General features: G+C 31.9%; 1 protein-coding gene across 11 annotated transcripts in view; it reads left to right on the top strand.

The window, feature by feature from the left end:
- The window catches only part of LOC132702748 (CUGBP Elav-like family member 1), a 339,946-nt gene that overhangs the window by 157,028 nt on the left and 158,049 nt on the right, over window positions 1–24,869 (top strand). The window contains exon 1 of one of the 11 annotated variants that reach the window (XM_060671481.1): window positions 7,836–7,982. The exons of the other annotated variants lie outside the window; for them this stretch is intronic. Within the exon in view, the coding sequence (XP_060527464.1) occupies window positions 7,894–7,982 (89 nt within the window). The 5' untranslated portion in view covers window positions 7,836–7,893. Of the gene's footprint in view, window positions 1–7,835; window positions 7,983–24,869 lie in introns of those variants that run through there. 11 annotated transcript variants of the gene reach the window in all.

Consider the following 24,869-nt stretch of genomic DNA (forward strand, 5'->3'; position numbering starts at 1 on the left):
TAGTTGCATATAAGACAGCTCTATATTTTCCAAAAATTGTGACATATCATTCGAACAAAAGTCGCTAACTTAGATTTATTACGTTCAAACATGAACGAGGTTAAAATTATTATCAATACCATTGCCAAGTTGATGATTGTTGATAAGTAATACTAGTAAAACGTAAAAATGTAAATGACAAGTCTCGAGTAAGAAGTCGATTATCTTTTATATCGTATGCCTTGATTTTGCCATAGAAAATTATATATGTAATACTAGTTACAAATCTTTTGGAATCCTCTTGGTCGGTTGTTTATAAATCAAACTTACTCACGTTTCGCCTGAAACGTCACACACGCAGGTTTGAATTATAAACAACCGACGAAAGAAGAATCCAGAAGTTTTGTAAATAGTATGAATTCCCTCGCGTGGTTACAATGATTATTATTGGATGAAATATTGGGACACCATTTCCACACGAAAATACGTCGTCACCCTCTTAGGATCGTTCCGCGCTCCTAATCTAATCCATAAGCCATCGTTTTCTGATCCATCAATAAATACAGCAATTCGTCACTTTAGGAAATCAAAGCGCGCTTTGCATAATCGTCGACGGCAACATTATCCAGACAATGGCTTTGAAAAATAGCAGCCCCTCGAAAACACCATGGATAAATAAAGCAAGTCATCAACTGAATATTGTAACCACTACGCGAGAGAATTTTAATATGCGGCTGTACTTGTTGAACGTTCTTTTATATCGCGATTTAAACGAACATCGCTTGTATTAATGTTGAACATCTTGTCCTATGAATTTTAGTGGAGACGTGAACTAATTAGTTGCTTTAATCAAATTGCGATATAGTTTTGTAATAGTTGCTGCTTAGTTTTATTGCCTTTCTGTTATTGGCAGCTTAATTTATGAACGTCAGCTTTAGTTTTTTAAACAAAACTCATCGGTAAAACAATACTAAATAATTGAATTAAAAAAAAAATCCACGTATTATGAACTTAAAGCATTTAAAACTTCCGTTTTAGTTGTTTAGTTGGAAGATTACTTTATGAAATATTCCGCAGTATTGTTTTATAGTTTTATATATAAGCATTATATATTAACCTTATCTAGTAATTAAGATTAAATTTAAAACCGATGTTCAATATCTGAATGTTGTAGTCTTAATATATCTCAACGGTTGCAGTTTTCGATTTGTTATTTTCGGTGTTTGTTTCGTAATTGTTCTGTAACAATTTGTTTTCTGCATTATTGTATTCCATAAAATAACAAAATATATTCGGCAATGATTATAAACTGTTTATATTCTTTTCTGGAGTCCAAGATTGCGACTTGGTTTTATGAAAACGGGGATCTAGGAAGAAAAAATGTATCTATGTACCATTAAAAGTTGTTTTAAGGGTTGGTTCTTTATCACGCATGCTTTAAGTTTGCGGGACGTCGCCTTTTGTTTTGTTCCCAAGTCAGATTGATATGTTTTCCAAAAATTTTCTGACTGAACGTCAATGTGGTTCTTTCTTAATGCTGGGTATAGGACAAATTATACACAAGAGGTTACCCGAATAGTATATTATGCAACAAGTGCTGTGAGTTGACTTAAAAAGTTTACCACACGTGTTGCAGATATATACTTTTTCTATTACCGTTAGTTTTTGGGTACATTTTTGCAAAACAACACGAATGCAATGACTGTCAGAATTTACAAACGTCAAAATTCAAGCCGTGCGGTAAAATCTCCGAAAATATCCGATTGGTCCCGAAAATGTCACTTAGTAAAGTGACGCTATTCGCACACTAGATCGATGTATAATTAGGTATTTTACAGAAGGAAGAAGAATTTTTTAATTCGTTCTGTAGCTTAGACACTAGCAGCACTATGACTCTTTCATAACTGCGGTGTCGTATCTTTTTATTGTTTATTGTTCGCTGGAGTCGAAAAATACTTGAAATATATTGTATAAGGCATCACTTGTAAAATTTGTAATAATTTAATTGACTACCCGTAATAAATGTAATAAACGTAAATAAATGTTAGTAGTTCCAATAGAGAATTCTAGAGTTTTTGAACTAATTTACATAAACATTGAGAAAACAATCTTTATAGTTAGTTTACATTATAAAAATTTTTTAATATAAAATTTAAAATAAAATTATTTTGCAGAGATACACAGGCACGTCTAGTCAAAATGATGTATTTGGATGATATATTTTAGACACCCTGTAGCGACAAATCAATTTTTAATGCCAATTTCGAAAGCACGATTCTGGTGTTTCCATTTACATGACAAACGATTACAAAATTTTTAAATTAATAATTATTATTAAATTATTGAAATTCAGTATAGAGAAACCCGAAGGAACTGATAATGAAATTTTCTCAGAAATCAAAAAATGAATTACAGGGTGTTCCGTAAAAAAAAGAAAATCTGTCTATCATGCAGCAAACCAATAAAAACTTTTGCATTTATAATTTTTCAATAAACTAAACTGTTATTGATATAGTATAGTGAGCTACCCTGTATACCAGTCTTGCCGAGAGGAATCCTGCAGGAATAAATATCAGTTTAATTTATTGTACGCTGAATTAAATTTCATTTTATTATTTTTAAGTTGTGATTCAATTTGTACCTTAGTCTGTAATTGAGTTTTACATGTGGGGTATTGTATTAAATAAACAAACGACATCAATGAATACACGAGCGGGAGTCATTGCAAGGAAACAACCAATTCCTTCAAAGCACGTGGCGATACCAACGCCCCCATGGCCTATTGTCGTTACGTCGCGGCGTCCGTTTATGGCGGGACCAGATAGAAAAACGGGGTCGACCCCAAAATGACGACGACACGCACATAAAAGTGTCCGAGGAAAAATGTTCCTCCCTTACTTCGTTTTACATATACGACGACGACGACGACGCATCGTAAAGTTGATGAGTTTGGGGGCGCAGCTCCGTGGGACAACAAAAGATATTACAGCGGAAAGTCGGTGCCGGTGGTGTGGCTACGGCAATCTTGGTTTGTTAACGGGTAGCGTGTGAGCGATGAGAACGATGTTTATGAAAATTCAGATACCTCGCGGTATAATAAAACGACACCCCGTTTTTCGTTTGTTATGCCACCGCATACGTTCCGTGTAATTTGTCAAGAGCCTTGAAAAATTTGCCGTCGGCAATATAAATTATTTCATGCGTTTCTGGAAATGATCCCCCATCATACTAAACTCGATGGCCTATTAGAAATATGTGGAGACTGCGGCAATAGGAGCCTGATCTCTATTGGGCCAAATCGAGTCGAACCACAAACCAACTTAATTTTTTTTAAATGCGTATAATTACATATTTAGATTCTGTGAAAAATCGTAAAACTTTTAATGTATCAAAAGTATTGGTTCTGTATCCAAAAGTATGTTTTTTTCTGTTGAACTTTTCTTTTTTTTAATTTCTTCATATTTATCAGCATCTGAGAGGCGTTGTTCGCTTGAAGAAATTATAGTGCAATTAACTTATAATTATGCATTTTATTTGTCTTCCAAATTCGTACGATTCACCTGTATTTGAGTACAATATTGTTCATAGTTATTTATATGATTTTCTGGTACGAATACGGATGACAATTCTAAAACCAATAGTAACAAAAACACAGAGTATAAGGTATAACGTAAAACAAAATATAGACGAGTTACAAAAAATTATAGGACCGACGTAGAACAACAAGCATGAAACACAAGGCAGTATAATTAAAGAAAGATGGAATCTCATAAAAGAAACTATAATGGGGACTACGAAAAGAAATATACCCGAAAAAAGAATGTTTCAGAAGAAGACGTGGTGGAACAGAGAGTGCGATGAGTCAAAAGGTGAGAATGAAAATGTTACCGAATACGTCTGAGCAAAACAAAATAGAGTATAGCAACCAAAGAAGAAACAATTTTAAAGGAAAAGAAGAAAGCGCACATGAATAACCAAATAAATTATATGGAAACAAAATACGTTAATAAGGAAATTAGAAATTTTCCAAAGGATTCCAAAACTTGCCACCCTGTATCAGAAGTAATCGACGACGAAGAAATTTTACTAGAAATCTGGAAAGAATTTTTTGAGGAGAACCTATATATCGACATAGAGGCGCTGTCATTGGGGGACATGTTAATGGAACAAGAAGATAATATAACCATTGAGCCTACCACTGAAGAAACAGAAAAAGTATACAGGAATGGAAATTATTAAGACGAATCTTTGGCGGGAAGAATACAGAGCATGGCTGGGAGAGAAAGATGAATAAACCAATCGAAAAATTTGTTCAAGCAAGGAAACTGCAATGGTTAGGGCACCTCACCAGGATGGAAAATAATAGAGAAGGAAGTGGCATGGAAAAAACCACCGGGGAGAGGGAAGCTTGGTAGACCAAGGAGAAAATGGCGAGAAGCCGTGGAGTTAAGTTAAGAGAAGTATTACTAATTGCAGAAATGTAGCAATATATAGAGCTCATTGAAAATTTACTTCATGTTCTTGTTGTCATCTAATTGCACTTGAGGGTGAACATAAAATATATTTAATAAATCGTTGTTGTTGTTGAATTCGCCATATCAAAAATACAAAAAACATTGGATTAATATATAATATATCTAATTAGTACGAAAGATTGCATTATTCTGTGTTTTTACTTTTAACTTTAAAACAGTTCAATATAGGTACGATATGTTGTAATACTTTTGGATCAACAAAGAATCGTTCATTTTATGGGTGCAATAAAATTCAAGAAAATTTATTTAAAATTCACGTAATTTACGTGTACCTATCCAAATCCAAAAATGTAATAATATTTACAGTATTCCTTTTAAAAAATTAAGTATCTGGTTCAAGTAGATATGTCAACGTTACAAGTCCCAAATATTTAAAAAATAGAGATCTCCTATGGCCGCAACCTAATTTTTAAATAGATATCTTTTTCCATTCTCTTTGGTCTCCAGGTACTTCTGATAGGCCAAACTCAAAAAATTTCGAAATTGAATTATCTTTATTTTGCTTAATATGTGTTAACAATTTTAAACTAAATTAACTCCGAAGACTACTACGATTATATACTACTTTAAGCAGTCAGCAAAATTGTTCCAACACGTCTAGAAACCGCGGCAGAAATGGTAATATTCCGTGATAAAATATTTTTGACACAAGACTTGTAAAAATTCTTTTCTCGTGGTGTGTTGGTACAAAGCTCCGGAAAATTGCGGATATTTCCACGCTTGGGTTGCTGAAGACATTATTGTGCGTATTTGCTTTTAAATTTACGCTTCTCCAATGAGGTTCCCTGTGAACAATACGGGTGCCTGAGTCTTACCGTTTTATGTATTATGTTACTTCGATGAAACATGCACTACCGTACCAAATCTCAATGTTTCGCCTTTCCGTTTTTTTTCTTAGAGCAGTAGACTTAGAAAACGTTTGGTACCATCACACGGTACTCGATAGATGCTTGGAGTCTGGTTTTGGTCAAGGCACTTCTTCTTTACTTTTTCGCTAAAAGTAGGAGGCGAGCTACATCTTGCGTCACCCTGTACAGATTCCGAAAAAATCAAAAATTCACAGATAATAATTAAAACTCACTTATATAAATCCGTATGATGAGTAAATATGAATTGAATTGAATTCGATGATTTCTGGTTTTGCACAACATTCTGACTAACTTTTGTTAACGTTTCCTTATGCCTATCTCACTCCCTTACTTAGAAAAAAATTTGTAATTTTCTTTGTATAAAACGCCGCTTTCTAAAAGCCTAATATCATTGTACAAAGGCAGAAAATTTACTTGAATTTCCGATGTTGCCGGTTGTTTCGAGTTGAATTAGCAACGCTGCAGGTGCGTAAATATTTCAAAAAGGGAGATGGCGCTTTATACTAAACATGAACAAAAACAAAAAAAATTTAGTTCTCCAGAACTTCTAATAGGATACTCAACTTGAATCGGTCTTTATAAGGCAAGCAATACTAAACTGTACATTTTGTTTTAAATGTGCATTCTGGGAAACATACGGCAACATATAAAATTGAAATGTTTCTTTAGTGTCTCTTTAAACAAATGCTTGACTATTAAATTCTGTCAGGTTTCGCACATGCGAAATTTATATTGCGCATGGTGGAATGTATCCTAATTAGTTTCAGAATGAAACCAAAACAAGGCTGTTATTTGACTCTGTCTTACCGGATTGTAAGTCAAATTTGATTTTTATAAATACCAAATTTCCAAATAAATTGTTTTTCGATAGATACACGACTTGAAAACGAATTACCAAGTGGCATTTAGTAGATCAGATCATTCTCAAAGATTTAGTTTCGCCGTTAAGAAGGTGAAAATAAAAGATTTATCGTACACAAAATAAGCAATAAATTTTATACGGAGAACAAACATGAACAAGTGCAATGTCTGTTTCCCGCTTTGCCCGACAGTTCCAAAACGAATTGTTTTGAGTACAGTTTGTTTCGCCGTTGTGGCCACGCAAAAAGGTAAAAAGGTTTCCTTCAAGCAATGCCTAATTTATTAATGCCAAGCACGTTTCTGTTTTAAGTCACGTGATTTAACAAAATTTCTACAAATTAAAAGTGTTGTCACAAAAGTATCCATATTATAACATTTTTGGATGTACCCGTTTTGACACCTATGCATCATTGTTTATTATTTAAATTTTTTACTTGCTGGCATGCAAATACTGATGAACACTTGAAACAAAAATTGTGGATTGTTTTCATAGGTTTGCAGGCTTAGTTTATGATTCGTCATAAAAAAAGATAAAGGGTTCATATATACGTAGGTCTGGAAATGCTTAGGAAAAGACCTTTTTACAATATGTAAAATATTTTTTGACCGATTATGTTAATATATGCCGCAGTCATTTAAAATGACAAAAGACTATTTTTATTTTATTTTACAACATTAATAACTCTCGAATTATTGATTTCCATTTTAACCAGCTTCCAACAGATTGAAACCTGTTTTTCGGAAATGACAAGTAATTTTGACTGACTCTGACCTTTTGAGTCCATTCATTCATCTACTAAAAAAATTTTTTTCAAGTCCAAAATATACAAAATAAAATATATTCAAAATTGAAAAGATATATACAATCTACAACAAGATGAGGCATTGTTTTACTTTCATAACTTAGACTTTAGCAAAACAGGAAAAAATTCTCAAAATATTTGGTTTACTAAAAATTATAAAATTCAAGAAGTTTCCGCAAAAAAGCAGCGATAGTGGAAAAAAACGATCATTCATTAATTTGTGCAGATATATGTAGCCAAACAGTGCATAATTTCTGATAACCTGTTTTAAAAACCTTTTAAAATTTTAGCACTAATTTTTCTAGACTTTAGAAACTTTTTAAGGACAATTAATTCTGGCCGCAATATTGATTGTGTGTCGGTTGATTAACTCAATATCTCAATCAACCTCCTGTCGGATCAGACTATTACACCCCCTTTTGACTTTGACAATGTTCTAGACGCCTATATAAACTATAGCGAAAATCCTAGTGTATATAAATCCCCCTAATTGACACAAATTTCCTTTGCGATTTGAGTAATTAAACGATGTCCACTTGCAACAATTCGATTTAAAATTTTTAGTGAAATGAGAAACAACAGGAATTATATTTAAGCCTAAAAAAGGCGCATCCCTAAAAAAGAGAGAAGGAAAATATATCTGTGGCATCTATGGTACGGCAGTTAGTTTTTTTTTCTTTGAAACTATGTACTCTTCCCCTTCCAACTTGCGAATAAAATTGACCTTGAAAAAAATCAAACGGCCGATGCCAGGCCGTCTGCGATTTTTCTTTTACGGATTCGTTTGTATTAACGTTGCGGTTTGATACGTGCTCTTGTTGTTCATCCCTTAAATCGTTATACGTCATGATGTTCGAGGAATTCAATATCGGTCGCGAAATTGGCATTTCGGAAACTAAATTCTCCAGTGTTTGGAAGAGCGATTTTTTGACAAAGTAAGTAATTGAGCTATAACATATTTTTTGTGCATTATGGACAGCAATAATATCTTACCCTAACATTTTTTTTGTTTCGTATTACGCGGCTGTCTATTATTAAAATTCTATTGAAAATGTTGAAAGAAGAGTGCACAAATAAAATAAGAGAAAACATCGAGTATTACTTCCTCAATATTTTTACATTCATGCATTTCGGTTATCAATTATTTATTATTTTATTGCTTTGGCTGGAAGTTGTGATGGCAAAGATTACAAAAAAAGTGGTTAGAAAATTCTAATTTAATTAAATCACATTGGTAAAAATACATTTATTGATGTGTGTGCTCATATTATATTTTTAAATATTTTATTTTATTTTCAACCTTGTGTAAAACGAGAAGGTTGCAAGTGTATTCCAATTTTTTTATTTTATTAATTCAGTCTTAATTAATTCCTAATAACCGATATTACTATAACAATAAAACAAACTTAAAATTAGTTTTAGTTAGTTTAAATACGATAGCTAATAATATGGAGCTGACTGGGAGGTTTTTCAAATATCATCGCTAGCTTCATTACAGATAATAATGATAATAATACTTCTTTAAGTATGGAAATAGACTAGTCTAAATATTGAATAATACAAAAATAATTTGTTTCTTTAGTCACCGGCTGTTGAAAACTGATTGTGCACTTTTGAAAACCTATTGTGCAGGGTGATCGTAGGTGGACTGATTTAACAGAAAAAAACTGGTTCGCCATATTTAAATTCCCTTTTATTTACATAAAATTTCCAGAAACTAATGAAGCATTTTTTTAAAGTCTCAGATGTTCAGAAGCGTCGTTTTTGTTTGTTTAGCTCGTGTTTACCTAAGATGTATTTGGAAAAGGAAAAAATTAATTAAAAATTAATAGTGACTCGAATCAGTAGATAATAAATCTATTATACAAATATAATTTGTATAGTTGATATCGAATAGTTCGCTTTCGAGTTAAAATATTCAGGAGATTTGCCCCAGACTTTGGCCAAATCCAAAAACCCGTTGTTGATTTATGGTCTCAGTTCACGATACCATTTATCTTGGTATATATGGTACGGTAAACCGGCATTACACCGACCAAAAAACAAAACTCGTTTGTTTAGTCGGTGCAATGCGAGTATCGGAGCTGTGATTTACTTGGGCATAAATTTGATCCGATTTTCCTATATTTTTCGTATTTTAAACCGTCTTTTTGCTTTTTATGTGCCACCTACAGTGAAATGTAAAGAAAAACTGCAACTGAACGAGTATGCGAGTGGCGTAGGTTTTTTTTCTCCTGAATTCTCTAAATACAATTGCTTGCCGTGTTATTAGCAACTCGTTTATTGTATTATATATTCGAACATTTAAAAAATGGGCGATACAAACACGTTTTAAATGAAATTGAATTTAGAATGGAAGTTTAGGTCCAGAAATGCTTAGTTTCTTTGTATACATTTTTTTTAAATTGATTCTTACAATATAGTAAATATTTTAAGCCCGATTCTATTGAAATTGGCAAATTACTTTTGAATAGATTTAAATTAAAATGAATAAGAACTAAAAGGTCCGATTGTCACGAAATTATATATTTTTACATGACCATTGTTTCGACAACTCCGTGTCTTTATCAAATGTATTTTGATAAATGGATTTTCATAAAGTAAAAGCCACCTCAGTTTAAAATACAAAGAAATATGCTTTACTGAATTTTATGCAATTTTTTTTAGTTCCCTGCAATAGGCCACCAAAAATATAACTTTTTGGTCTCTTGAGTTATTTTTATAGGTAATAAATTTATTTCACAACACTAAGGAAAATGTTAAAAATGGCCACCATTAGTTTCATTCCAGGCATGTAGCCTACGATGCACTCTGTTACAAATGCGTTTTTGTAAAATATACCCCCTGTGTAACAACTGAATTACTCTTGGTAGTTTTACTTAAATGTATGCAAAATATGGCTAATAATTTGGCCTATGAAGTGCATACATTTTAAATCCAATGTGCAGTTTGCAAATGCTGCCTATCAAACTTTTTTTTGGTGTAATTGGACACTAAAAATTAAAATTTTATAATATATAATAATAAAATGTACGTAGGAACTCTCAAATCGTGCATTAGTTATGAAACTATGATATATGACATACAAAGATCAAATTAGTTAATAATTTATTGAAAATAATTCATTTTTAATATTTGCTTTGAATAGCGCGGGACAGAAAGCGATAGGCGAAAATTGTAGCGAACCTTCAGACGGCAACTTAAGAAAAAGATCCACAGTTATCTTAATAATAAGTAATAAACCGATTAATACGCCAAAAAGAGAATAGCATAAGGGAACTGCGCCAAACCATTGGAAAATTATTAAATAAGTCCTTTGGTTCCAACTTACTCATTCTAAAGCAAAGTATACTGAAGTGTATATTGATTATCTGATTAAAAAAAATTATTTTTTATTAACAAGATTATTAAGCTATTATCTTCATTCGGGTTTAAAGGCCGTCGTCGATTGGAATTACTTCCTAACGTTTCGCTGGCACGAGTGGCGAGCTTCTTCAGAGGTCCTTCCATCTCCGATGTTGGACGTAGACTGATTATTGTTTCAACAAATGGACTTGGTTTTCTTCTTTGTTAATGTTCATAACAACATTGGAAACAGCATTATACCACTTGCAGAGACTGTAGAAAAACGATCTTTCAAATAATAATTTTGTATGTGGGGCAGAGAAATAAGACCGTTAAATAGAAGGTTCAAAGATTAGACATGAATTCGGTATTTTGGTATGGTAACGCCGCTCACATATCTCTCCAAAAAAAAAAAAAAAACGAAAAATGGCGCCAGACATGTGCCGATTTATCTGGATTGGAAATTGTACTTAAAATGTTATTCCATCTATAAAGAGGATCGTGCTCTGTATGCCGTAGTCAACAAAATCGTAGTGCACCACCGGTTTTCATGAGCCGAATCACGTTTTCGATGTGATTTTTCTCTTTTTTTTGCATGCCCGGAGAGTTGCGCTGGAAACGTGTCACACATGCAGAGAATCGTCACAGGGCCATTCGAGATGTAGTTTTCCGGTTAATGATGGGCAATAATTGAAATAAACCGTTTATGTACCTTCGAAATTGGGTTCAAACGGATCGGGCGAATTCAAGATATCTTCCGTCTGTTAACGTGCACTTATTTTGAAATACGCTGGACGATATTGCGCGAAATGCTCACTTAACATTTTTGTGTGTGCTATATATTAGATACGTGTTAATTTCGAACTCATAAAATGGGCGTTTTTACATGAGCGTGGCAACGTATCAATCAAATTTTCAGCAATCTTGGTTAATGGTTATTGCAATTTTATTTTTAATTTCCCTGACAACGTAAAACATTTTCTTAGGTGGTGGATCTTAGGTGACTTGTAATTAATAATTCATGATTTTCTTGTTTGCAATAATTGACAACCGCTTTTGTACCTTCGAAATTGGCTTCAAGATATCTTCCGTCTGTTAACGTTCACTTATTTTGAAATACGCTGGACGATATTGCGCGAAATGCTTTCTTAACATTTTTGTTTGTGCTATTTTTATGTGCTTCGAACTCATAAAAAGGGCGTTTTTATATAAGCGTGGCAACGTGGCGATCATATTTTCAACAATCTTAATTAATTGTCAATTGCAATTTAATTTTAATTTCCCTGACAACGTTAAACGTTTTCTCAGGTGTATCTTAGGTGACTTGTAATTAGTAACACATGATTTTCTTGTTTTTTTTGTAGTTATTTTTTTAGATATGAAAGAAGTTTTCTTTTATTTTGGGATAGTTGTTTGTTTGTCTCTTTTAACTTGTTGAACCTTATTTGTAGTAACATCATTTATATAGAGGCAATTTGTCAATTTTTTTGTAAGTTTTGTCAATAATATTTTGTCCTGTAGAATTTTTTTTTTGGACAACAATATATGCTTCATTATCATCACTATCATTATCATTCTATTAATAACTAACTATAGGAACCCAAACTAAGAATAAAATCATATGAAAATTCAATTAGAAAAAAATTCTTCTAATAAGAAATGGTATATCAATTGGAATTTAAAAAAAAACTTTCCAAAATTTTAAGTTCTTTACTGTTTCCCTATTGAAATGAACTAATGTAAATAAATGAAAAATTGTAAAAAAGCAGCTAGGCTTTATAAACATTAAATAATATTTAAAAAATATATTTTGATTTGATAATATATATGATTACTTTTTCCAAAGTTTTCTCTTTCTATTTTTACCAGTTCTAGCCTCTTAACATGCATTTAAAATTTATATACCTTGGGTGTACCTAGGTTAATTACATAAGTTATGGCAATACCTTATTAAAAAGAAAAAAACTTAACAAATTTTATTTAAAAGTTTCCTATGATATAACGTTGCCGACTACTTTTAAGACATTAAGGTTTACGCTTTTGAGAAAAAAAGAAAAATAAAAATATCTCAAAACCTATCAAGTCTTGTATAATGTATAATTTAAATTTAGATGAAAACGTTTTACAAAAATGTCAGAATTTGAGTGGTATTTGCTATTTTAGGTTTTATATTGTATTTGAATATGTATTGTTTGAATACAATTGTTCTCCTTATTTTTAAAATTTTCATTAAAAATAACGTTTTAGTTAAATAGTCAAATATTTATATTATATTTATATTAACATACAAAATTATATATCACCATAAAATGCCGCCGCTGCATATGCGTTGTAATCGAAAGAGTCTCAAACAGCAAGTAGTTTTTGCTGCATTTTAATAAAAATTCAGTCTATCAATTGTTTTTTTCTCGAAAACGCGTAACAATAGATATCAGTACCATTTCTAAGATCAGCGGAGGATGTGCCAGTTGAAATACTGTTAATAGTAGTTGGTAATGAGTAGTGGTCACTTTAGAAAAAACACGAGAGAATTCCGAGAAAAACTCATCTTTAACCCTACTTTTGTAAAAATTGGAACTTAATATGTTAAGAAGTAAATATTAAAATTTAAAAAAATAATTTTGAAAGCATCGGTGCATTACGCGTCAAAATATCCCAACTAAGCGGCCCTATATGTTTACTAGTTTAAAGGTTTCCTATAAAGTCCCATTGAAAACGTGGCCATCCTGAATATTGCTGGACTATGGAAAACACATCAAACGACACAAAGGTTAGAAGTAATTTTTTTTTCATAATTTTTTCTTTTATATTCGCGTTTTACTTAAATGCTGCTCTATGATCATATATTCCTTTTTATTCAAGATTGCGGTCTATCCGTTTAATCCTAAAATTTCTGATCTAAAATTCATCACCCACTGCAATATTGAATATCTTATTATAACCGGAGCATTAAATTTTAAATTTGCGTTTGTTATTTTGGCGTTGTAATATATTCTCCACCTCGTCTATCTACAAAATTGCTATATAATAGCAAAATTGCTATATAATAGCAATTTTGCAATTTTCTTAAAATAACAGCTTCCAATAAAAGACAAAGGAAACCTCAAACCCTATTAAAGTTCTATATTCTCGCCGTCTGATGTCATAACTTTTCCCATAAACGTTTTAATGTCTCGCCGATTGTGGCGAATTTATTTCGCTCCGGTTATCGGCAGTTGAAAAATGCTTTTCAAACGTTCAAATATGTTGTTAATAATTCTTCTTATTTTAGCGGCAATCCATAACATCGCCATTTTTTATGTATTTTAAAAACAATCTTCTAAAATTCGAACACACGCAGCCGCAGGCTCAAACCAAATATTCGCAAAGAAAAGAAACAGATGTTCCGCTGTTTTGCTGCGCTCGCATATTTATTTTTCATTCGTGTCGTCCAACTACATTATTTAAATTATAATTGTTGACGCGCCGTATTGGGCTTATAAATATTTAATGTTGGCAACACTGCGTATTACATATCCGAACCGCGCCGAGTTGCAAATGCTATCCAGGGAGAGTTTTACCTGGTGGATGTAAATTTGCATCCCAATGAAGTATAATTAGTCTCTGGTTCTCTGCTTTCATTGTACCTACGTTTTGCTGCTACGCAAATAGGCTTCAAAACGACCTGACCTTTTGTTTGTATTCTTTTCAGAAACTGACAATTTTTTTTATTTATTTTATTTTTATTTATAAAAAGTTTTTGGAGTTTCAGGGGTTACAAAAAATGCAGTGCTGTCAGATTAAAAAAAAATCGTTAATTAAATTTGTTTACCCCGAATTTGCAAGATTATGAAAAGTTTTTTTATGGAATTTTTTTATCTGAGATCGCTCCTGCATGTCCCATCATGGCAAAGCATACTTTGATATCAGAAACGTGACCAATGTCATGCCTGCAAGTTCCAAAATTCCACAAGGAATGGCAAAAAGTTTATTGGAGCTGTATACGAATTTTGAAACGAAAAAAACGATCGCAAATAAAAAAAATGCCCATCAGTTACTACTAAGTTCGTCTGGGCTATAAAATATTTTGGATAACAAAATTATTTTTAATTCTTTTTTAAATGGGCAAGGTTTTAAACATTTGTCTCTCAATTCCAGCGGCAGATTGTTAAAAATACAAACACCCACATAGTTAGGTGACCTCGAAGTGGTCGACAGACTAGAGTAGGGAACATGCAGCTTACCACTCTGCCCTGTATGCTTAGAATATACGTCAATAAAGTGTTAAAGACATAGAATGACAGTTCAAAAATTAATAAACTCGCCAGTGTAAGCATTTTGTATTGGGCAAATAAACCCCTACAAGGTGTAAACTTGAAAATGTGCGCAATACTCCTTAATATACTTTTTTGAGCCAAAAATACTTCATCAGCATTTACAGATGCTCCCCACAAATTGATCCCATAACGTAATCGGGACTCCACCTTCGCATGGTAAAAATTAAGCAACTGTTGCGTAGGTAAATTCTCACCAAGTTTTATAAAAAGATAGTTTACACTATTTAGAGTTGAACAGTATCACAATGAGACTTCCAGTTTAAACGTTCATCCTAGGAACCTCAGATTATCCCCACTTGCGATTGTATCATTAGTTACACAAATATTAAATTTATCACTTTGTTTGTGATAATTATGAAACTTTATAGTTGAAGTTGTGCTTGCGTTGAAATATAGATTAATTTTTGCAAACGATGTCATCAAGGGAAGATCATCTGCATAGGTCACAAAAAACGTGTGAGGTAAAATTTTCAATATACAGTTTACCTATAATATGAAGAGTACAGGGCCTAAAACTGAACCTTGAGGGACACCCATCTCTATGCGTTGACTAGCTGAATTTACTTACACTTTCCATTCTCTTTCCGTTATAAAACTTAAGGGATACAAATTGAGAACGATCTTCTAAAAAACTACTGATCGTCTAATACTCAAAGCGTGCAGTGCTTCCCAATAAGCAGCAGTTGAAGTGTTGGTTATCTATAAAAATATTATATTTATCTATATTAATCTCTCAAAGAAAGCGTACTGAAATCGTTACCGGACGATAGTTCTCCGGTAACTGGCGACTGCCCTTCTACAAAACATGCACAACTCTATTTCTTGTTAAACACGATTTGAATGTCCCACTTAGAAAAGATAGATTCACCAAGAATATTAGCGGACCCATTGTCAAACCCAAAAGACTTTGCTTTTTCATTTATTTTTTAAAATATGCAAGAGCTCCTCTTGCATAAAAAGTACCATATAAAAACTCTGATCATTAATATGACACCCAGTTTTATAAAACGTATTTAATAAATATTTCTCCCCGCGCGAACTACCTATTGGTTATGAAATCTTATCCGTTAAACAAAGATATAATACTCTGAAAAAAAGCGAGGTTTCATTTTGTTCATTTCTACAACGTACCTACCTAGATCGTAAAACGATTGAAGCCATTATTAAACGTCCCCGTAACCCGGGACCTGTCTTAAAGCAACTTCGTAATAAACTTCAGTCGTTTCAAATAACGGATGTCGGTCGATTTATTGAGACCGTAAATTAAGAACTTATGTGGAGACGTCAAAAATACTTTATTGTCGTCATTTTATTGGTCCCCGAAGGGTAGTTCCGATACAGTTTGAGAATGTTTGCGTTTGCAATTTTCCCAGTTTAATTGTCACGTTTGGAAAGTTTTCACGGGTATTATACTTTACGCTCTCGCGCGATTTGCTTTAATATGTTGAAGTTCATAACAATTTCGCTTGTCTGTGAATTAGTCCCATTCTAATTAGAACAATAAACGGTAATTGGGAATTGACTCATTATTAAATTGATGATTTATTTATCGGAATTTAAAAAAAAATTGAAAATGTTAAAATATTAAACAAATTTGAATGCCTAAAAATAAAGCAGTGATCCATTTGTGATTCTTGGGGTTGCTTAACTGTGCGTATCTCTCCCTACTAGTTCAAACATTACAGTGATAAACTGTACAGTAAACAGAAAGTGATATACATTTTAAATATCAAACATGATAACATTTATCTTAACAAATAGCTTAAATTTATTGATCTCGTGTCGGTTTTCCATAAATTACTAACGCAACATTTGCTTTTTGAAATGAACATGGGATTACCATCTCTGTTGTTTAAAAAACCTTAAAACTATCTCAACCCGAATCACTGAACCCAGAATTAAAACATCCGCTCTTTGCTCAAATAATTCACACATTAGTGATATTAGACGTTCCATTACAAAATACACATCTTCACAACATCGCAAAGAAAATGAATAAAAAATTAACCCCACATTTGCCTATGTGGTGCTTCCTTACATTCATAATATTACACACTGTCACACATCAAAAGTTCTATAGAAATATAATGTTAAAAGCAGATTTATCACTTGATCTAAAATTTCTCAATATCTTCGATCCATAAAAGAGAAAATTTCATTTTTAGACATAGGAGTGTACAGCATTTCATGCATATGCGGTGAAGAATACATTGGAGAGACACGTAAAAAAATATGTAAAATATGTAAAAAAATATGTAAAAGCCTTAAAACTACGACAAATTAACTCATCACTTGCCGAACACAGTCATGAAACCGGATATCAAATCTCATTAAACTCAACTAAAATTTTTGCATGGTATCAGTTCTTCTACCAAAGAAAAATTCGAGATTCCATAAAAACGTCTAAACAACCAAACAATGTTAACCGCAACTTAGGTCTTTACCGTTACCTTTACCTACCAATATGAAAGTTAGACATCCGTGATAATATTCATGTCCCTCTTCTAGATCCGCCCACCTCAAACAGTATATATAGCATATATAGTAGAGTCATGTGGGGCAAGAGTGCGCATTTTTTTTTCTATGGTCATAAAATTGTAATAATTGTACAAAATAAATTGAAATAAAAGTATTTATTTAAAGGATTTATGGATTTAACAATTACGTAACATGAAATTCAATTTACTTAATTGTAATTAAAGAAATAATTTATAAATAATTAATTTAAACCATAACTTGTTACATATAGTTACACCATATTTAATGTTATAAATATTATTTTTTATCAATACTTATCATTTTTTACTTCATTTTTTATATTTATATATTAAATATATAATTTTTGACAAATACTCTTTAACTTGATTTTTATCGAGAGTAAGGCTTAGAGTAGTTAACAGTTTTGAATAGAGATAAATTTAAATGAGATCGTTTTTAACGAATATGATAAAATCTTAATTATTAGAACATATATCACATATGAAAGCACCAGTTTCATAATGAGTGCACTGTTCATGCCACCAGCTATGACATAAGCTACATTTAATCCAATCCTCTGTAGGTGGATCAACGTATTTTTCACCACACAATGCACAATAATCATCATTTTCCTTAAAATCATTAATATTTTCTTGACTAGCCTTAACTTTAACAGCCTTATCTTTCGCAGTAGTATTCTTCTTTGTTTTTTTTTAGAATTTTCAGTTTTATTTGCTCTAACTATGCTAGTTGACGTGGGTTGCCGTAAATTCAAGTCAGGCTGCCTTTTTAAACATCCATAAAACCAATAACGTCCAGCCATTTTCGACTTTTGATTAAACCGATGAGGAATATGATTTATTTCAGCATACTCGTAGATCAATGTTCTTAGAGTTGTCATATTAAGACTATAATAGAGATCATCACATCTTTTTAAATAATTATATATTTCATTTTCTTGCTCACTTGTGAAAGTTGAAGTAAATCTTCCTAATTTTAGAGCACTTAAATCAGATTTTAATCGCTTCCTGAGAGTACTCTCTTTCATTCCAACCTGTTCAGCTGCTTTTCTTTTACTTAAACCTTCGGCAATCAATCGCTTAGCAGCATCAAATTGATCACGGGTAACAACGGACCTGTGTGGAGCCTTCCGCTTGTAATTTCGAGGCATTGTAGTTTTTTTTTTAAAGAAATATATAAGTATAACCTGAAACAAATAACAACGAGTGTCAATACACAAAGAACTCACTATCGGGGTAAAAGTACGCATTAAAATATGCGTACTCTTACACCACAACCGTATGCGTACACTTAACCCTAATCGCCTTTACAGATTTAGTTTAAAATTACACATTTTTGCGTCATTCTACCAAGTGTTGATGTAGAGCTGATAAAATTAGATATATAAACGAGCACAATTGGACATAATTAATACTAATTACCGCTACATAAATATAAAAGTATTTGAATTCTAAATTGGAAAAAATCGTAAGAATAATAACCAAAATTTTTAATTACCAATATTACTAAAACTACGTAACTTTGCCAGACAAGACTCTAGTCTTTTGTCCAACGTCGTAGTGACTACTGAAGGCAGTTGATTCCCCTACTGTACTGTCAACGGTTTTATAAATAATAAGCCTGCGCACACTTACCCGCTGCGCACACTTGCCCCACATGACTCTAAGTATTTATAGAGTAGAATACAAACCAGTTTTAGTTAACCTCTGAAGGAACTAACAGGATAATTGGTGAAAGGTCAACAAGTTCGATTCATCAGAAATCGCAGGAGAAATCCAGAACATATAAATAGTCGCTGGAAGTTTCTTGAAAAAATAATCACCCCTATCTCGAAATTCCAACTAATTTTTTTTAATCTACATCTTAAGGTTGAAATTTTTCTATAAATAGCTTTTTAATATGTTTATGTCCTCCTTAGAAGTGTCGGATATAATATCTTGAAATTCAAAATTTCGCTTATCTGTGAATAATTCTTGATCAGTTTAACGGGATTAGAACAATTATTATTATGTATTATATATATTATTTATATTTAGAAACTTTGTTTATGGAGTTAATTGATAATTGGATGTATGTTTCATGATAAATCATCACGTTTAAATGAATTTGTTTTGTTTCCTTTTTCTTCTCTGTTTCCTTCATTTCCTTCAAATATTTTCTTTAAATGCTCTTACGCAAGGAATAATTGTAAGCTGGCACCAATTATTAGTCGAGCAATATAAAACCATGTTCCATATCCAGATAGGTGTTTTATATTACAAAAAGTTAATGATATGTTGCTCACCTATTTTTATTTTCAATTTTTTTTTAAATTTTCATTTCTTACTTGCGCCCGTATTAAATTTTTATATTTTTAATGGAGCTTAAAGCATTTCTATCGGAATATCTACAATTAGTTTTGTTTACCTCTTTGTCAGCAAATATTTTTTTAGTAACTGCTTTCGTAAAAAAAATGACTTGACGTTGAACTAAAGAATAACCTTGTCTTTTTTGTAACTAGTTTGATAGCACAATTAGTTCAACGATAGAAGTTTAATAGAACCGTACGATAATTAGGCCAATCTACATTGCACGAACTCATAATAAAAGGTAATTGTTATTTTTGGCAGGGGTTTCGCCCAAGGGACGTTCCGCTAAATGGCCGAACGCACAAATTATTACGGTTCCACGGACACTGCACTCGTTACGGCAATGCCGGGGAAACTCGTATTATCAACCGAAATTGGTTAATAGAAAATGTGCGGCCAGCAATATAGGCCTGTTTATAACAATCGGCATTATTTTAGTAACCGCTAGGTCATTATGGTGTTTGGTACATCGGCAAAACGACGCGGTTCTCTAAAAATTACTAATACCAGTTTGCAATTAACAGTGAGTTATGAGTTCTAAACATTTAACATGAAATAATCTGAACTTTCAATACTATTGACCGATCTTGGACGTAAGATAATAGAGATGTCAAGTTTACAGAGAATTCTATTGTTTGTCTACGAAGCTGTACATGAATACTCCATTAGAAAAACATTTACCAATTTTGAAGATATTAATTTTCTCCATCTAATGATAGCTGTGATAGCTTAGATTGAGAAAATTAATTTAAAATAGCAAGACTGCATTGCCTTCCTGTTTTAATATCTCTTTTAACTTCTCATGTTTTTGTTCTTTTGAAAATGTTAACGGAAAATATCAAAACTGTACACCGTGTGCCAATTAAAATGATCCACTATACGATCTGGAAACCCACGGGAGATAAGAAAAAAAGTTTCGTAGAAAAATTTCTTGCACTCGCCAGAAGATTTAAAATATTATAATTTTGTTGGAACCCACTATATATTTAAACATTTTTTGAATCTCTGGTTCTTTATGAAGAAGTTCCTATTTGGATGGTTTAGGCAGAAATTGAGGGTATGTGTTTTATTTCATATTTTGATTGACCAATATAAAATTGTTTGTGACGCTAGTGATCCACAGGTATTTAACCACCGACCAAGGAAATGATGCACTACTTAATTAGTTTGACAGATGCGCTTCAACTTATACAGGGCGCCCCAAATAGGTGGTGCGGTTTTGGCGAATTCAATTAACAAAATCTCAAGATTTTCAAATGGACACCCTATATTTTTATTCAGATAACAATTCTAGAACAAAAAATAAAGTAAGTATGTAATTTATCTTATAAATAAATTTTACGTCCTGTTTTAGATATTCGAGGTTTAAAATAACACCCGTATAAATTCTTGTTGAATTTAAAGCTGCCCACATCAGCTCACTTGTCGCTATTTCTTTTAACTTCAGAATTCATATTTAAAGAAATATTTAATAATTAATTATCTAGTTTGATTGAAAATACCTAATAACAAAAATAAATAATTAAAGTTTATAGACCAACTAACCATGGTAACAAATTTGAATAAATACATCTATAAAAAAAGAAGTTAACTAAAAAGGGTTAGTTAATTCGGTCCTTGAAGTTTAATTATAAATGTTCCCCTTAAAATGCTCATTTCATCTGACATCAAAACAACAAAGAAATATCAAAATTTAATGTGGGTTTCCAGATCGTATAGTCGATCGTTTTATTTGGCACACGGTGTACTGTTTAATTTGTGTGTACATGGCATAATATCATTTTTCGAACAAATGTTTCTGCTGATTAAGTGTGCAAACATAAAAACCTATGTTTTCATCTAAAGAGAAATTATTCTGTACACAAAGACATCCTATTCCTTAGCATGTATCTTAAACGCTAATCAAAGCAACCAGAACGAGAGGATTGGTCCGAAGATCTTCATTCGGCATTTGTCACGTCTTTTAATATTGATATAACGCTCTTATTTGAGGAAAGGTACAGACTTTGGGAAACTTTGTTCTTACAGTTAACAAAGGAGCAGAATATGCCAATAAAAATTATATATCGTCCTTAATAATGATCATGACAGATCAATATCAAAATCAAAAGGTGGTAATCGTTGTAACTACATTGATTCGATTTCATTCAAATTGAATTTGGTAAAACTTGGACGTTATTTATATTTATGGTATATTAGATTTTATCTAAAGTGAACAATGATATATATTATATATATATAACTAACCAAAGCCTCTAATTTGCATAATTTTCTTTGGTTTCTGATGCCTTTTGTTCCCATATAACAATAAAAGATAAAAATTGACACATCGGTAAACGACCTGATGGAAAAGATACTAAGTAACCAAAGCACTTTCTTCCAGTACCTTAATTAATTTAATTTTAAATTTGAAATGCCTTTTAGAAACAAGTCGCACTTATTGTGGAACGCAAAAGTTTTGAACAAACAAAATCAATCGCCTAAACGGCTTCATTGTCCATTTCCTCTCACTTGTGACGGGGACATTTACGAAAGTTTCCTCCAATTTAACATTCGGCAAACTCAATTTCGGTAATCCCTTATACGTTCCCTATGATGTCGAAATAAACGTTGAAATCACCGAAGCCGAAAACAGCCTACTATTGCCATTTTTTTCCTTCTCTTCGGCGTCGGTCGGTAACTCCGACGTCTGTGAAAATGGACCCTCCGGGTCACGGGGAATAAACAACCCTTAAAACTTTTTGCAAACGAAGCGGTTTAACTAGATTCATTGTCTCCCCAGTTCTCTTTAAATGTTAAACAAAGTTGTGTAGCCCGTCGCCCGTTCTTTATTTTTCTGCGCGAGCTAAATAAATAGTGTGCAAACTTTGCGGCGATTTTGTTAACAGAAATCGATGGTATGTTGTTTGCGATATATTTTCTTAAGCACTTCGGAAAGTGTAAAAATTATTTTATTGCTCGAATTTTTAAATTCTTTTTCATCATCAAGAGTCAGTGGCGTCAGTCTTCAGACAGAAATGTTTTAAAAGAAAATCGCAATGCTTTTGGAAGTGGTCCAATAAGGAAAAAAATTCAAAAACTTTTGTTGAACGCTTTATTGTACAGGGTGGCCTGTTTAGGAGAGGCCTATACCTTATCTCGAAACCTTATTAAACCTTACAAAAAAATATACAAAAGCTATATTATTAAAAGAAGCTTTATTTTTAAATTGCGGATGTAAAAGAATTTATGAATTGTTGGAAAATAATTGCCAATTAAGCCAAAGCGGTAAGTTAGTTAGAGACCCGTAATCTGTTATATAATTGAAATTGCTATTAAAATAGCTCTTCGAAAATCCAATAATATACAGGGTGTCCCATTTAAGAAAATTGAGAAATGTACCATTTTGCGAAACGTGGCAACACCGCGTATTTTAAGGAAATATTTTAAAATTGATCATTGCCTAAAAAAAAGAATTATTGTTGTAAAAATGATATATAGAAATAAGTTTAAAATGTTAATAAGCAGCACCAGAATGATGGTTCAAACATAACCTAAATTTTGAAGATGATCGCTAAAAAGTTCGAAAGGGTGTATCCCAGACCCACATATATATATATATATATATATATATATATATATATATATATATATATATATATATATATATATATATATATATATATATATATATCGTTGAATTTGTCTTTGAAAGGACTTCCGAAAAATGCAATAAAATGTGGGGTGTAGTTCTATTTAAAAAATGTAGCTTTATTTTACCACCTTGCATATAAAAAGAGTGACGATCACAACTTTTGTATTTAATTTTTTTTCTAAGCTCCTTAGGTTTTGTGATGCAAATGAAAACAGTTCAAAACGTTGAAATATTTTCAACATGGTGGATGCTGTAAAAACGAGAATATGACACAATACACAATACAAACTAAAAATTTCAGATGGTTAAAATTTTATGCACCAAAACCAAAATATTACTTTAGCCATGTGAATAAAGCTTTTTATGCGCAAAATTATAAACAAAATATAATGATTTGGCAAACGAGTAGAGTATAGTTTTAAGTTAATGTGAAATGTGTGATTTTGCTGCAAATATGTATTTCAGTTTTCAAAAGTTTTTGAGTATACTCCGAAATAGGGCTATTTTCAAAAGTTTAATGTTGTTGGATTTTTAAAAAAGCAGGTGTTCCTGATTATCATATAACGATTTGTCTACATTACCACCTTTTTAAGTTTTATAATCTTTTATTTCCATCGGAGGGAGATATTGTAATCGTTTAAAAATACTGAATTACCCGTTTTCAGGATTTTTTTTTGTTAAGGAATAAGAATTATTTTTATAGGTTTTCAAATAACTCCGAAATTTTATTAAAATTTTTCTTCAAAATTTAGTTTGTAAGGCTTATAAAAAAAAATATTTCCGAGATATACAGATATAATGAGAAGATGGTGATGAAAAAGATGTTTTCTACTCCCATCTGTAAAATGCCTAATTACACACCGATCTAGCGTGCGGTTAGCGTCACTTTACCACGTCAGTTACTTTTTCCCACGGATGTTTTCGGAAATATTTTTCACGCCTTAAATTTTGACGTTTGCCAATTCTGACGGTCATGTGAATGTATTCGTGTTGTTTTGCGAAAATGTACCCAAAAACTAACGAGGTATACCAAAAGCACGAATTAAACCTTAATTTTAATCTCAGATACTCGGTTCGTTGGTCAAATCATTACTTTTATTTATATTTAATGTGGCCCAGAATATAATAATCTAAATTACGCGTTATTTCGATTTAAAAAAATACTTGTAAATGTTAGCTAATGAGAATACTTTTATAGTTTTTTAAATAATTCCAAAATTTTAATTCAATTGTTCTTCAACATTTTGTGCAGCACCTAATAAAACTGTTAATCAATTTTTGTCCGAGTTGTATATTGAATATCTTTTAAATGACAAGGAATGAAAATTAAAATTGGGACTCCTGCTTGTCATGTAAAAAATAGTAAACGATGCTATGCCTCGTTTTGGTCAGCCCTGTCCTCAATTTAATTACATTATAAAGAGCGCAATTGCTAATACTAATTTACGTGTCATAGCATATTTCGGAAAAAAAAGGCTTGCTTTTCACGGAATTTATTCCAAGTTACTCGCACCAACAAAAAAAATTAACAAGCATGCTTAAGGGTAATAAAATTCGTTGTTTATGGTTTCCTCGGCCGCACAAATCACGATCTATTTCTGTCACTTTCTAAAACCCCGCCACTAGACAAAATGATTTGGAACTACGCGCATACACACCATAAATTATTAAGCCGTCGTC

Source organism: Cylas formicarius, unplaced genomic scaffold (assembly GCF_029955315.1).
Source record: "Cylas formicarius isolate icCylForm1 unplaced genomic scaffold, icCylForm1.1 PGA_scaffold_6__28_contigs__length_40554024, whole genome shotgun sequence".
Taxonomy (NCBI): Eukaryota; Metazoa; Arthropoda; class Insecta; order Coleoptera; family Brentidae; genus Cylas; species Cylas formicarius.